This window comes from Pseudochaenichthys georgianus, chromosome 16 (genome assembly GCF_902827115.2).
Source record: "Pseudochaenichthys georgianus chromosome 16, fPseGeo1.2, whole genome shotgun sequence".
Taxonomy (NCBI): domain Eukaryota; kingdom Metazoa; phylum Chordata; class Actinopteri; order Perciformes; family Channichthyidae; genus Pseudochaenichthys; species Pseudochaenichthys georgianus.
The window spans coordinates 33820790-33835327 of record NC_047518.2 but is presented as its reverse complement, the minus strand read 5'-3'; the positions used below and the strand labels follow the sequence as shown (position 1 = coordinate 33835327).

Below are 14538 nucleotides of genomic sequence, written 5' to 3'. Positions count from 1 at the left end.
TGAAAGGTCAAGCAGTAGTCTGACCAGTTTATTTTGCGATGTTTGAAGTTTTATTTTTAGCGCCTTGGAGGTGCTATGGTACCATGACGTGCAAGCATAGTCATAGTACCCTTGAATGAGTGCTCCTGCCAGAGTTTTCAGGGTGTTTTTGTTTACCAGAGAGGAGATCCGGTATAGAAATCTAGTTCTTTGATTGACTTTTTTTATTACATTGGATGCCATTTTGTCACAGGAGAGGTTTGCCTCAAGAATAGATCCTAGTAGGTATGTAATTTCCTTCTTACTTGTGACAATAATGTCACCCACTGCAACTGAGAAGTCGTCGGATTTGCTGAGATTATGTTTCGAACCGAAGAGAATGGACTCTGTTTTACCCAGGTGTAATGACAATTTATTATCGGCGAGCCAGGTGCAGATTCTGCCGAGCTCGGAGCTGAGGGTTTTTTCAACCTGCAATCTGCTCCTGTCAGAGACCAGCAGGGCTGAGTCGTCCGCGAACAGGAACACGTTGCAGTCACATGCTGATGACATGTCATTTGCATGTGAGATGTCAGATTGATTATCATAAGAGGAAGGGTTTATTTCAAGCGTTTTATGAAAATAAGTTATTGGGCTTTTTTCTCATCAACTTTTATTTGATAGAAAACATTTTCAACTTTAACTGGCTGAATTTGTTTGAAAAGTGGGCTTCTTAACACATGAATACTGTGTAATAACTGTTTTCATCTATATTTAAGAAGTACAGTATAAGACGTTTCATCTGTGGGCTATATTTCATTATACTTTTTTAATTAGCTCAGAGCCGCGGGCCGTAGTTTGGACATCCCTGCTGTATATGAACATCATATACAATTTTGTATACAAAGAAGTTAAGGCCAGTGGTAGTAAACAATGCCATCAAATAAAGAAAGGGGAAAAAAATACAGTTTCATATTTCAGATAAAATATTTGTTGAATACACAGTTAGTTTTGATCGCTTTTTTTTTATTAATAATGTTTTTAATAGTGCTACTATATGTTCAAGATGTGGTTAGCCCATTTCTTTTTATGAATATGAAATTTCCCTAAAAATAAAAATGTCACCGCATATATGACTGTTTGCCACATAAAGTTGATATGTATTTTTGCACAAGTGATGGTTTGAAATCTAGAACTTGTCTAAGGAAAGATATAAAACACACATAACACTTTGTAACAATATATTATTCAAATGACTTATGATGCACACTGCAAAAAACTTGCTTATTTTTAAGAACATAGGTTTTCCATATTTGTATTGTACATATTAATTGAGCTGTCATGCACCAAAATACCAATACCTGTATACTGCATGTGGTGAAAACCTTTCTTGGCAATAAACACTCACAGAACACAGCAACTTCCCCACAGCCCACAGGCCCATAGTGGGTGTGCATATCCTGTTGCAGAGATGGTGGTCTTAACATCTCTGCAATGAATGTGTGAAAAGATGGGGGCTTACTGCATATACACCACAGTGGTTTCCATTCAAGCTCCAACTGAAAAAATCATACCTATTATAAACGGAAGGATGACTGTATGTCGTGTGTAGGATCGCACATGAGTATACCATTTTCTTTTAAAGCAGTGCATATACGTCTAGAAGTTGGGAAATAAGGTAAAGTTAACACTTGTTGCTACGATATGTCTAATTTGTATATATTGCACTTTTTTTAAATGGTTTGGTTCTTTGAATAAGTTAAACAAATGCTATGATATCTTTGAATACCATCAAATAAATTATATTTGAAATAATTTCCCCATCTATCTATCTATCTAATAACTTCATCTCCCTGCACTCAGAGACGTCAACTAGTCTTTTTAGGAGACACAAAGATAATTTTGTCTGAGATGCATCACGACTTCAAAGCGACAAAGTTGGAATGGACACAACGGCTGTTTCTCTACTTTATGGTCTCAGGTACAATTTATGAAGAAGTTTGATTTGTACATGAAAAATGTGTTATCCTAAAATGTCAGCTGTCATTTCATCATTTTACAAATCAACACGAGTCTTATCCCGCATGCTTTGCAGGCTCATTAGCAGGGAATCACAATTCATTTCACAACCTTTGACAGTTTAATAACTATCAGAGTTCAGGTTTGGTTCAAGCATTTTCTTTAGTGGTTTCTTTGACGTGGTTGTGACCCTGGTGATGAAACGCCATATCATGGATTATAAAGGATTATTTCTGAAACAGTATGGAGCTCAAAGGCTTTCTCTCTTGCCGGTTATACCACAAGGTGAGTTCCTTTTTATATCCAGCTTCTTCACACACATGCTCTCCTGTACAGGTTAGCTCTGAGTGTTAGCGATGCTAATGTAAACACCGACCATATTACGTCCAAAACAGTCGGGCATTGTTTCTGATAGCAACTTTAGAAATTTGGGAACGGAGGAAAAGAGAGAAGGTTTTATTTTCTGACGCTGCATGAGTTCCCTGGCACACCGGGGACACATATTTATGTATAAAAGACATCAAAATGAGCATTTTGCCTGATAGGTCCCCTTTAAGCTGATAAACTTCTAGGATACATCTCCAATTACTCATTGAAAGGAATTAAAAAAAAACTTCTCCATTTTCTTTAAATAATGTTTATTGGGTAAAACCAGTCTGAAATGGAGAATGTTTGGTTACATTTGGTAGCATGGATTTTCTTCTTCTGAAAAAAAGAAATGTGACGAATATGTTTAGAAATCCAAAATAATTTCCTCCATTAAGCTGAGGGTAAAATGTCAAAAAATATAAAATACAAAACCTAATTTGTGTCTTGCTTTGCACCCAGTCAGTCGCTGCGATTCACTATCATCATGTCAACATTTCAAAGAATTGCAGAGCGAGCAACCACAACATTTCCGTGAAAAAGGCTATTTTTACTCTAACATTTACTCAACATCCTGTTCTTTTTTTCCCTTCTGTTTTTCAGGGACTAACTCTCTGGTCACAGTTTACCAGCCTCCTGTGCTCACCGCTGCTCTGGGTCATGATGTTATAATGCCGTGCCAACTCAGTCTTACTGATGATAAGAGAATACAGACTCCACCAGTTCTCTATTGGATGTACTTAACAGAGGGCAGCAGTGACGAGTCCATAGTGTGGAGCTACTCTGAGAATTATACAGGACGTACTGAGTGTCTGGACAATAATCAAAACTCTTCAAACAAGTCCATACTCTTCAGGAATGTCCAGTGGGCTGACAGCGGGAGGTACCTGTGCAAACTCTCCATCAAAAACAACAATACAAGTTTCAGGAGAAAAGGAAACAAAACCTTACTGATGATTTATGGTAAATACAAGGTTTTAGATTTTTCATTTCTAATATATTGCAGGACCAAATGTTCTCCAAGCCATTTTACAAATATTCAAGTTTATAGGGTTTGGCTCAAGTTAGAGACAGGACTTGGATAAAGATGAATTACTTTGTATTATCAGGAATCAAGCTCAAGGCAGAGCTGTGATGTGCTTTTGCATTCTTCTATGCAGACCTGCACCGTCATCTATAACCAGCATACGCAACATATTTCCTGTGATTTGTTTATTGGGAATTTTTCATGCGCTGAGTGGGTTTTTGGCACGGCTTCATCTACTCCCAAGGTGCATTAAAAAGTCTGGTGAATGTATAACTCCAACAACATTTTAGTGCAGAACAGTAGAAAGTTACTTATTGTACGACCAACACGTTTGAGGCCTTCAAAACGGTAAAACACGAACTTTACTGAGTTTGAGTGCATTTATTTTGAAAATCAACACATTTATTTTTGTAATTATCACAATGCAAATAGAACCTTGGTTTAGTGTAAAATTAAATTAGCAATGGAGCGCTTTTTTAGAGCCCAAACTCTTTTTAACAGATGGAAATGGTCCACTCATGGCAAAATATTTTCCAGGTCTAGTACATATACATTTAGTATTGAAGATCATAGAGTTATTTTCAGTTTTGATAAGAGTTGTAAAGCCTTCACCCAAATTTAGTTTGTGTAGTTAATCATAATGAGACGAAGATGTACTGGTCATTGTCAGCTTTCTGCATGCCTACGGTTTTCTGTGTCAGGATGAGAGATTTAAAGGAACATGCTAATCAGATGTTAGTATCTTTTGAAGTAGGCTACATTGATTTCAAAACAATTTCGAAAGCAATTGGATATTTGTAAAATTACATTTGTGCTATCTTAAGCTTTCAACTAATAGATAAGTAGAAGAAATACGATTTCTGTCAACAATTTCCTGCTTTTAACGTATCGCTCAAGAGGATATTTGTATCACTCTCCAGGTTTCTATATGCATATCAACAATGGTCTTAAAGGTAATGACTTGCAGTGACTGGGGGCTCTAAATGTAGAAGTTGGGGAAGAGTTTCTTGTAAAATATACAAAACACTACAGATGTCAATGTTTCTGTGTTTACTTTGACCTGCTTTGGACATACCTGTGTTTCTGCCTACGTCTCTTTTCAGACACAATGATCTTCAACCCCACTGGTCACAATGACTCTCTGCTCCGGTGTGGAGTCAACGTGACACGGAGTACCAGATTTGCTTTGTCCATTGTTCACGATGGGATCAAACTCCAACCTGTTGGCTCTGCTCCAGGTGAGGCTGATGCAGCTCTGCCCTTCATCAACCTCTCTGAGACCGTTCCTCTGAGGGGAAAAGGAGAATATGAGTGCCAGTTACACCTGAACAAAGATCTGGTAACGAACAGCATCTTCCACTACCAAACGACTGGTAATAATCTCCCTTAAACATGCTGTTCTGCACTCAATGGTTAACACTATAGAGTAGTGTTTAAAGAATGAAAACATGAAAGTCCTTTTTGCTGCATTAGTCTAGAATGTACAGCCACTTTTTTAACAGCTGCTGTGTTCTGGTTTGACCTTTTTACAATCTTCTAAATCTTCAAGTTTAAGTCAACCTTGAAGTAAAGGGTTTTTAACAAATCGTTTCTCCTTGTCGGCTAAAGATGGTAAAGATACTGAACAAAGTGTTTGGCTGACAAGTATGACAACTGTCCCCATAAGTCTGTCCTAAAAAGCAGCAGATATTTTCCTGCTGGGGAAATGTGTAATGGTTGTTCTTATATGGTGACCTTATACGCATTATAAAAATACATTTGTGGACCTAGTGGTTTGAATAGAGAAAGCTAATGTGTGATTTAATCCTAAGGTAATGTTCATATAATTTGTTTTGTGTTTCTCAGAGCCAAATGTGATGGTGTTCCCAGAGCCGTGGTTCCTGTATGGGGCTCTCCTCCTAGTTCCCTTTACAATCCTGCTGGCACTCATAACTGCCCTTCTGATCTACAGTTGCTAAGTTTATCAACATTTAGCAATGGAAATGAAGTTGAAAGCGGAGGAATCTGACTGAAAATGTTATTCATAATAATAATAATATCAGACTGCAGGTAAAACAGTTTCTACTCTGTTAAATATATTCCACATTGCATTGTATTTCACCAGCAGCACCCTTCCAAGTCCCTTCATATGGTTCAACGAGGCACAGTTTAGAAATGTGGCTTTCTTTCTCCCAACATTTAGAAAACACAAACAGAATCCCAAAATCCACAATGCACCAGTCCCTCTTGGTATAGTGCATTCTGGCACTATAGAGACTTCTGTTAATTCAAAAGTCTCTGTGCAAGGACCCTGGTCCATTCTCCTGTTTTGGAATTGCATTAAAAACTTTTATAAAGTGTTAAAATGTAGAACATCTTGTATGGGTTGCACATTTAAACACAGGATCCAACCAATTACAACAACTTATTGATTGCAGTGAAAGATGGTGGAGGATTTTTTTTCTACACATCATTCATGCATCCACAATCTTGGCCTTTCCACATTTATCTGACTCTATGAAACCTGATGTACTTATATGATTCTGTTTTCTTCAAGTCTGTATCTTCTTGGTCGAACGCACTTATTGTAAGTCGCTTTGGATAAAAGCGCCAGCTAAATGCAATGCAATGTAATGTAATCTGAAAAGTGGAGTTTAATAGCTTCCAATCAGGAGTGGCAATGTATCCAGTGAATGAGGCTGGGTGGTTTAAAGTAAAACTTGGCATAGCCACATGTCATTTTAAATGTGCACCCCACATAAGATGATCTGTGAGTTGACGCTGCCATCATCATTACAGTTTTTCAGTCGTCATTGTGAAGTTGGGAAATATCTTTTGACCACATGAGAATATTGGAAGCCAAGCAACCCGTTTTAGCCTATGAACTAAATAGTGGCAAATTACTTAAATTAAAAGGCATTAGCCCAAGATTCAATAACCATTACTACTATTAAAGTGGAGGGTTCCATTTGTTGACTTTAACAAATCACAAAACACTGTATGTCTCTGTAATATAATGTACATGCATATAAACAAGACAAATAATTTCTTATGCCCTTTTTTCGTGAGATAAATCAAATCTGTGGCCGACGAAGAAGTATTGTTGACTAGTTCTCAACGTAAACTGTGTTTGACTGTGAATAATATTGCATAAAAGATAACCGAATATGTAAATGCTTAATAAATTATATACAAACAGACCATGTCGTGACTCTTAATGATTCATTCTTATTGCTTTTTCAGTTGAGTTTACAGAGGTAGCTCATTATGTTTAGTGTGGTTTGGATTTCCTTGGAAAGGATACCTTTAAATAGGAACATCGAAGTAAACCCCTGCCCACACGTTCCTCTTTCATCAGAAATGCAAATGATTGGGGCTGAAGTCGAATAGTCCATTTAGCTTAGGAACCTTCCTAAAGGAGTGAAATGACCCGGAAGTCCCTCAGTGGCAGCCATGATAAGTGCCGTTCGAATTCTCTAGAATGATGAGAATGATAGGAAAGGAGGTTTCAAACTTCCTTTATAACCTCCTTTAGCTTAGGAACCACTGGATCTCCCTAACCGACAGGAGAAGCGAAAATGCTGCCCCACAATGCCTTGCAGCCGCAGCATTTGCCGTCACTCAACAGTCGGCCGTTCACGGAAACAACCGATTATGACCGAGAAATTATATCATGAAAGTTACGGTGCTTATTAAGCATTTTAAAACATAGGTGGTAAGTTGCCAAAGTGCTTTGTTTTGAACGTTCATCAGTATTATAATCAAAAAGAGAAATATGAACGTTAGTTTTCACTGAAATTATCAAATAAAGTCAACATCTCACAGTCTTTACTGAGCTGTGTGGGGTTTGTTCAACTTTTAAAAGATGTTTGAATGGTGATATACACAGTGATAGATGTTAAGGACTAACGTTTATAATAAATACATCTGTATTGATTTTAAGATCTTTAGTTCATACAATCATACGTATTGGGATCATTTGTATTAATGTGGACCGGAGGGAGAGGGTGACGAGCATAAGTTTCACTTTCCTTTTTTATTTCAATTCCAACTTTGGTCATGAAGAATATGTTTCTCTGTTGTCCACGTTCATAAAGCAAAGCAGCAGCATCAGAGCACGGTGCAGAGTCTCTAGATGAGTTTACAGTAGTCCCTCGTTCTTATTGAACATCCATGTTGTAGTCCGCTGTATAGAAAACTGTGGTTTCCATAGTTTCCCCACAGCAGCAGACGCACACAATAGAGGCTTCTCAATACTCAAATTTCCCCTCCTCGACTCCCCTCCTCGACTCCCCTCCTCGAGACTTAGTCCCGCCCACAGGAGATGCGAGCGGAGGACCGAGGAGGGGAACCGAGGAGAGAGGAGGGGAAGCAGCAGACGTTTAAAGAAATGAGAACTCCTCTCCTCTGAGCGGTCATATTAAAGCGACGTCCGTTCATTATTACGTGGCAACAGCTGCATCAGCTGTCGAGTGTTTTGTCATATTTTATAATCTCTGTTAGATCAGCTGAACATTGTTCCCCCACATATTTATTTGAATTCATTGAGAGTGCGGTATAATGAGACAATAACAGGCTACAGATGCGGACACACACACACAAATATATTTATATAAATATATACAATTTAAAGTATGAGAGCACTCTCATAATAACGTAACACAGTCAGAGACTGGATATACCCCCCCCCCCCCTCTCTCTCTGGTCGCTGAAATGGGGAATTGAAATTACGGGCCAAAAGTTGTATTTGCAAGTATTAAAAGTAAGGACACCAAACCAACTGAGACCCGTCTGTCCGCGGCATCTACGCACTGTACAACACACACCTACACACTGTACAACACACACACCTACACACTGTACAACACACGCACCTACACACACAACACACACACACACACCTACACACACAACACACACCTACACACTGTACAACACACACCTACACACTGTACAACACACACCTACATACTGTACCACACACACCTACAGCTGCTAAAGCATAATCAGGCTACAGCCGTTGTGTATTTTATTATGTGAAGCACTAAATGGTTTAGAAAAATATGGACTCTTTGTAGATATCTACTAAACTAAAGCAAATAAAGAGAGTAGGCCTGTTATACTGAGTGATATATATTTACACACTGCTCTGCTTTCTGCAGGACCTCACAGCTGTTCTCACTGTAAACATCGCGTTGCGATGAGAGCAGGTTCTCAAATAATATCCAGGGGATGCATGCAGAGCTGTCATTGGCTGAGATAAGTCCGGCCGTGCGTCACGCCTCCACCGTTCCCGGAAATGCATCCGCGGAGGAGCCGTGGAGGAACCATCAGTGTATCCTCGGTTATAGCTCCTCCAGAGAGCCTCCTCGATGCTCGATCCTCGTCCTCGGTGTGCATTTAGAGAAATGAGACGTCCTTCAAAATGGCGCGCTGAAATTCATTTCCGGGTCACTACCGGAGGACCGAGGAGTCGAGGAGTCGAGGAGGGGAAATTTGAGTATTGAGAAGCCTCTAATGACATCCGCTGGCGCATCATAAACACGTCGGATAGTGAAAGTGCATTCGGATTCTCTGAAGTACCGCAGTCTCTTCTCCTAAGTCCTTTTGAATTCTCCTATCCACTATCCCTTAACCCCGTGACGTTTCACTCAGAGGTCAAGGGATAAACGATAGGGTTAGAATTTAGGAGCTGATTTTTAAACTATCCGACTGCAGCCTGAAGAGGCTTCTCAATACTCAAATTTCCCCTCCTCAACTCCTCGACTCCTCGGTCCTCCAGTAGTGACCCGGAAATGAATTTCAGCGCGCCATTTTGAAGGACGTCTCATTTCTCTAAATGCACACCGAGGACCGAGGATCGAGCGTCGAGGAGGCTCTCTGGAGGAGCTATAACCGAGGATACACTGATGGTTCCTCCACGGCTCCTCCGCGGATGCATTTCCGGGAACGGTGGAGGCGTGACGCACGGCCGGATTTATCTCAGCCAATGACAGCTCTGCATGCATCCCCTGGATATTATTTTAGAAACTGCTCTCATCGCAACGCGATGTTTACAGTGAGAACAGCTGTGAGGCCCGTGCAGAAAGCAGAGCAGTGTGTAAATATCACTCAGTATAACAGACCTACTCTCTTTATTTGCTTTAGTTTAGTAGATATCTACCATATGGTTGACATATCTACCATATATGGTAGATATGTCTGTCCGCGCAGATGCGGCGGACAGACAGGTCTCAGTTGGTTTGGTGTCCTAGCCAAGTTTTACATATTGATGTCATTATGATATGGAAGTAAACAAATCAGTCCTATGGAGACGTAACAGACAGAGGGGGGTTTTTCACTTGAAAAACTTGGAGCTTCTCATAAATGAATATGCAACTTTGAATATACATCTATACACATGGCTGTGTATCAATAGAAAAAAATTGTCCCTTAAACTCCACATTTTGTAGGAAATGTCAACAAATATTGTTAAAACCCCAAGAGAGAGAAATCAGAACATTGGCTCTGAAATGTCGATATTTTTCTAAGACCATTTAGTGCTTCACATAATAAAATACACAACGGCTGTAGCCTGATTATGCGTTAGGAGCTGTAGGTGTGTGTGGTACAGTGTCGGTGCGTGTTGTACAGTGTGTAGTAGTGTTGTCACGATACCAACATTTTGGTTTCGATACCGATACCAAGTCAAGAATTGCGATTCCGATTCTTTTTCGATACTTTTCTTAAAAAAAGGGAAACAGTCTTAAATATTATCAGGGATGCAAACTCATCAGGTATGAAAAAGGTGACAAGGATCCGAGCCCCCGACCCCACGGAATATCGGCTTTAAAATTAGGAATAACAGGATTTTAGCAGCCAGAACAACTAAAGCAGCAGTTAATAACGGAAACGCCAAAGAGTCACATCTAATATAAATATATATAAAAGCATTTATTTTAATTGTGTAGCAGTGAGTTTAACATTTTGGCAGCACTGTTGAGCATTTTGAAAATGTATTTTCATGCCTCTGTGCAAGGCTTAGTCTTTCTATCTTTATAGCCACTGGTGTGAAGTAACTAAGTCCATAATCTCAAGTACTACTTGGGTACAATTTTGAGATACTTGTACTTTATTTAAGTATTTCAATGTTTCTTTTGCTACTTTGTTCTTCTAATCCACTACAGTTCAGAGGTACATGGTGTACTTTTACTCCACTACATGTATTAATCCCTTTAGTTACTTCACAGATCTGGCTGAATGATGTGAAATATAATCAAGTGTTGAATCAGACTGTAGTTCCACCTGGAGTAAATCCACCAGCTACCCTGCAGTCTACAAAGTACTTCAGACTAGCTGCACCTTCACCAGCTTTGAGGACACTTTCATGATCAATCATTATAAAACATATCATATATATTATTCTGAAATGGACCAATCAAACAACGACTACTTTTACTGTCGCTACTTTAATACTTTTACTTGAGGAACATTTTGAATGTAGTACTTTTACTGTAACAGAGTATTCCTACACTCTGGTGCTTCTAGTATAAGACCTGAGTACTTCTACTTTTACTGTCGCTACTTTAACTATATTTTGATGATAATACTTTGTAGGCTACTTTTATTTGGGAACATTTTGATTGCAGGATTGTTCCTACATTCTGGTACTTCTACTTTAACTGAAGTGCAAGACCTGGGTACTTCTACTTTTACTCAAGTACAAGATATATACTTATACCACCTCCGTTTATAGCCTATGAAAAAACTAATAGAAAACGAAGGCTAAAGCTAACGTTAGCAGATAGTGATGCTAGTTTGCTAGTTAAGTTTGCTCAACGATAATATTGCGACAGAAACACTTTTCAGTGCACATCACGCTCTGCCGCTCCGACAGGGAGCTCTGCTCTGAACACCTGAACGGCCCGTTCACAGACTTCTGGCGTCTTTTTTGTCAACAAGCCGAGGCGCAGCGGCAGTTGCACTCCCACTTGCAGCCATGCTTCTCGTTTTCTCACATGCTCTGACAGCTAGCGCGTGGCCGCGTGCACGAGAGAGGGGAGGGACTTAGAACGTGCTTGAGAGGAGCGGGACTGCAGGCAGGCAGTGGAAGCAGAGCGCTGAACACACACGGCTCTTAATAAAACGGCGCTTTTTCACGGGAGTACTTTTCCCCGTCATTCTTAAAGTACCGATACTAATGAAACGGAGGAATCGTACCGTTTTTAACGGCAGGGTATCGCGGTACCTTTCAAGTATCGGTACACCGTGCAACACTAGTGTGTAGGTGTGTGTTGTACAGTGTGTAGGTGTGTGTTGTACAGTGCGCAGATGCGGCGGACAGACAGGTCTCAGTTGGTTTAGTGTCCTCTGCTTACTTTTAATCCTTGCAAATACAACTTTTGGCCGGTAATTTCAATTCCCCATTTCAGCGACCAGAGAGAGGGGGGGGATATATTCAGTCTCTGATTGTGTTACGTTATTATGAGAGTGCTCTCATACTTTAAATTGCATATATTTATATAAATATATTTGTGTGTGTGTGTCCGCATCTGTAGCCTGTTATTGTCTCATTATACCGCACTCTCAATGAATTAAAAGTAAATATGTGGGGGAACAATGTTCAGCTGATCTAACAGAGATTATAAAATATGACAAAACACTCCAGTTGATGCAGCTGTTGCCACGTAATAATGAACGGACGTCGCTTTAATATGACCGCTCAGAGGAGAGGAGTTCTCGGCTGCAGTCGGATAGTTTAAAAATCAGCTCCTAAATTCTAACCCTATCGTCTATTCCTTGACCTCTGAGTGAAACGTCACGGGGTTAAGGGATAGTGGATAGGATAATTCAAAAGGATTTAGGAGAAGAGACTGCGGTACTTTAGAGAATCCGAATGCACTTTCACTATCCGACGTGTTTATGATGTGCCAGCGCCGCGGACGTCATTGTGTGCGTCTGCTGCTGCTGTGGGGGAACTATGGAAACCACAGTTTTCTATACAGCGGATTACAACATGGATGTTTAATAAGAACGAGGGACTACTGTAAATTCATCTAGAGACTCTGCACCGTGCTCTGATGCTGCTGCTTTGCTTTATGAACGTGGACAACAGAGAAACATATTCTTCATGACCAAAGTTGGAATTGAAATAAAAAAGGAAAGTGAAACTTATGCTCGTCACCCTCTCCCTCCGGTCCACATTAATACAAATGATCCCAATACGTATGATTGTATGAACTAAAGATCTTAAAATCAATACAGATGTATTTATTATAAACGTTAGTCCTTAACATCTATCACTGTGTATATCACCATTCAAACATCTTTTAAAAGTTGAACAAACCCCACACAGCTCAGTAAAGACTGAAATGTTGACTTTATTTGATAATTTCAGTGAAAACTAACGTTCATATTTCTCTTTTTTATTATAATACTGATGAACGTTCAAAACAAAGCACTTTGGCAACGTACCACCTATGTTTTAAAATGCTTAATAAGCACCGTAACTTTCATGATATAATTTCTCGGTCATAATCGATTGTTTCCGTGAACGGCCGACTGTTGAGTGAAGGCAAATGCTGCGGCTGCAAGGCATTGTGGGGCAGCATTTTCGCTTCTCCTGTCGGTTAGGGAGGTCCAGTGGTTCCTAAGCTAAAGGAGGTTATAAAGGAAGTTTGAAACCTCCTTTCCTTTCATTCTCATCATTCTAGAGAATTCGAACGGCACTTATCATGGCTGCCACTGAGGGACTTCCGGGTCATTTCACTCCTTTAGGAAGGTTCCTAAGCTAAATGGACTATTCGACTTCAGCCCTCATTTCTTTAAACGTCTGCTGCTTCCCCTCCTCTCTCCTCGGTCCTCCGCTCGCATCTCCTGTGGGCGGGTCTAAGTATCGAGGAGGGGAGTCGAGGAGGGGAAATTTGAGTATTGAGAAGCCTCTAGTATCTCTTTTCTAAAGAGGCTTCTCAATACTCAAATTTCCCCTCCTCGACTCCTCGACTCCTCGGTCCTCCGGTAGTGACCCGGAAATGAATTTCAGCGCGCCATTTTGAAGGACGTCTCATTTCTCTAAATGCACACCGAGGACCGAGGATCGAGCGTCGAGGAGGCTCTCTGGAGGAGCTATAACCGAGGATACACTGATGGTTCCTCCACGGCTCCTCCGCGGATGCATTTCCGGGAACGGTGGAGGCGTGACACACGGCCGGACTTATCTCAGCCAATGACAGCTCTGCATGCATCCCCTGGATATTATTTTAGAAACTGCTCTCATCGCAACGCGATGTTTACAGTGAGAACAGCTGTGAGGTCCTGCAGAAAGCAGAGCAGTGTGTAAAATAAATATCACTCAGTATAACAGACCTACTCTCTTTATTTGCTTTAGTTTAGTAGATATATACAAACAAAGAGTCGATATTTTTCTAAGAACATTTAGTGCTTCACATACTAAAATACACAACGGCTGTAGCCTGATTATGCTTTAGGAGCTTAGGTGTGTATGGTACAGTGTGTGTGTGTGTGTGTGTGTGTGTGTGTGTGTGTGTGTGTGTGTGTGTGTGTGTGTGTGTGTGTGTGTGTGTGTGTGTGTGTGGTACAGTGTGTAGGTATGTCCTGTACAGTGTGTAGGTGTGTGTGTGGTACAGTGTGTGCGCAGATGCGGCGGACAGACAGGTCTCAGTTGGTTTGGTGTCCTCTGCTTACTTTTAATACTTGCAAATACAACTTTTGGCCCGTAATTTCAATTCCCCATTTCAGCGACCAGAGAGAGAGGGGGGGGGGGGGATATATCCAGTCTCTGATTGTGTTACGTTATTATGAGAGTGCTCTCATACTTTAAATTGCATATATTTATATAAATATATTTGTGTGTGTGTGTCCGCATCTGTAGCCTGTTATTGTCTCATTATACCGCACTCTCAATGAATTCAAGGTAAATATGTGGGGGAACAATGTTCAGCTGATCTAACAGAGATTATAAAATATGACAAAACACTCGACAGCTGATGCAGCTGTTGCCACGTAATAATGAACGGACGTCGCTTTAATATGACCGCTCAGAGGAGAGGAGTTCTCATTTCTTTAAACGTCTGCTGCTTCCCCTCCTCTTTCCCCGGTTCCCCTCCTCGGTCCTCCGCTCGCATCTCCTGTGGGCGGGACTAAGTCTCGAGGAGGGGAGTCGAGGAGGGGAGTCGAGGAGGGGAAATTTG

At 40.5% G+C, this 14538-nt stretch overlaps 1 protein-coding gene across 2 annotated transcripts; it reads left to right on the top strand.

Moving 5' to 3' along the window:
* Positions 1-1501: 1501 nt before the first annotated feature.
* LOC117461062 (uncharacterized) lies at positions 1502-6396 on the top strand. Of its 2 annotated transcripts, none has more exons than XM_034102742.2 (5): positions 1502-1636; positions 1822-1939; positions 2947-3306; positions 4474-4608; positions 5216-6396. In XM_034102742.2, exons 2-5 carry the CDS (start codon positions 1870-1872, stop codon positions 5326-5328), a joined length of 678 nt encoding a protein of 225 aa, XP_033958633.1. In that variant the 5' UTR covers positions 1502-1636; positions 1822-1869; the 3' UTR covers positions 5329-6396. The 2 variants fall into 2 exon arrangements, with proteins under 2 accessions (XP_033958633.1, XP_033958632.1); XM_034102741.2 differs by having other exon boundaries at positions 4474-4743.
* Positions 6397-14538: the final 8142 nt, after the last annotated feature.

Bases quoted from the DNA above. Each gene is read 5' to 3' on its own strand.
- LOC117461062 (XM_034102741.2), top strand. From the start codon at position 1,870: ATGCATCACGACTTCAAAGCGACAAAGTTGGAATGGACACAACGGCTG. The intron at 1,940-2,946 runs GTACAATTTATG...TCTGTTTTTCAG, and splicing joins TCTCTACTTTATGGTCTCAG to GGACTAACTCTCTGGTCACA. The intron at 4,744-5,215 runs GTAATAATCTCC...TGTGTTTCTCAG, and splicing joins CTTCCACTACCAAACGACTG to AGCCAAATGTGATGGTGTTC.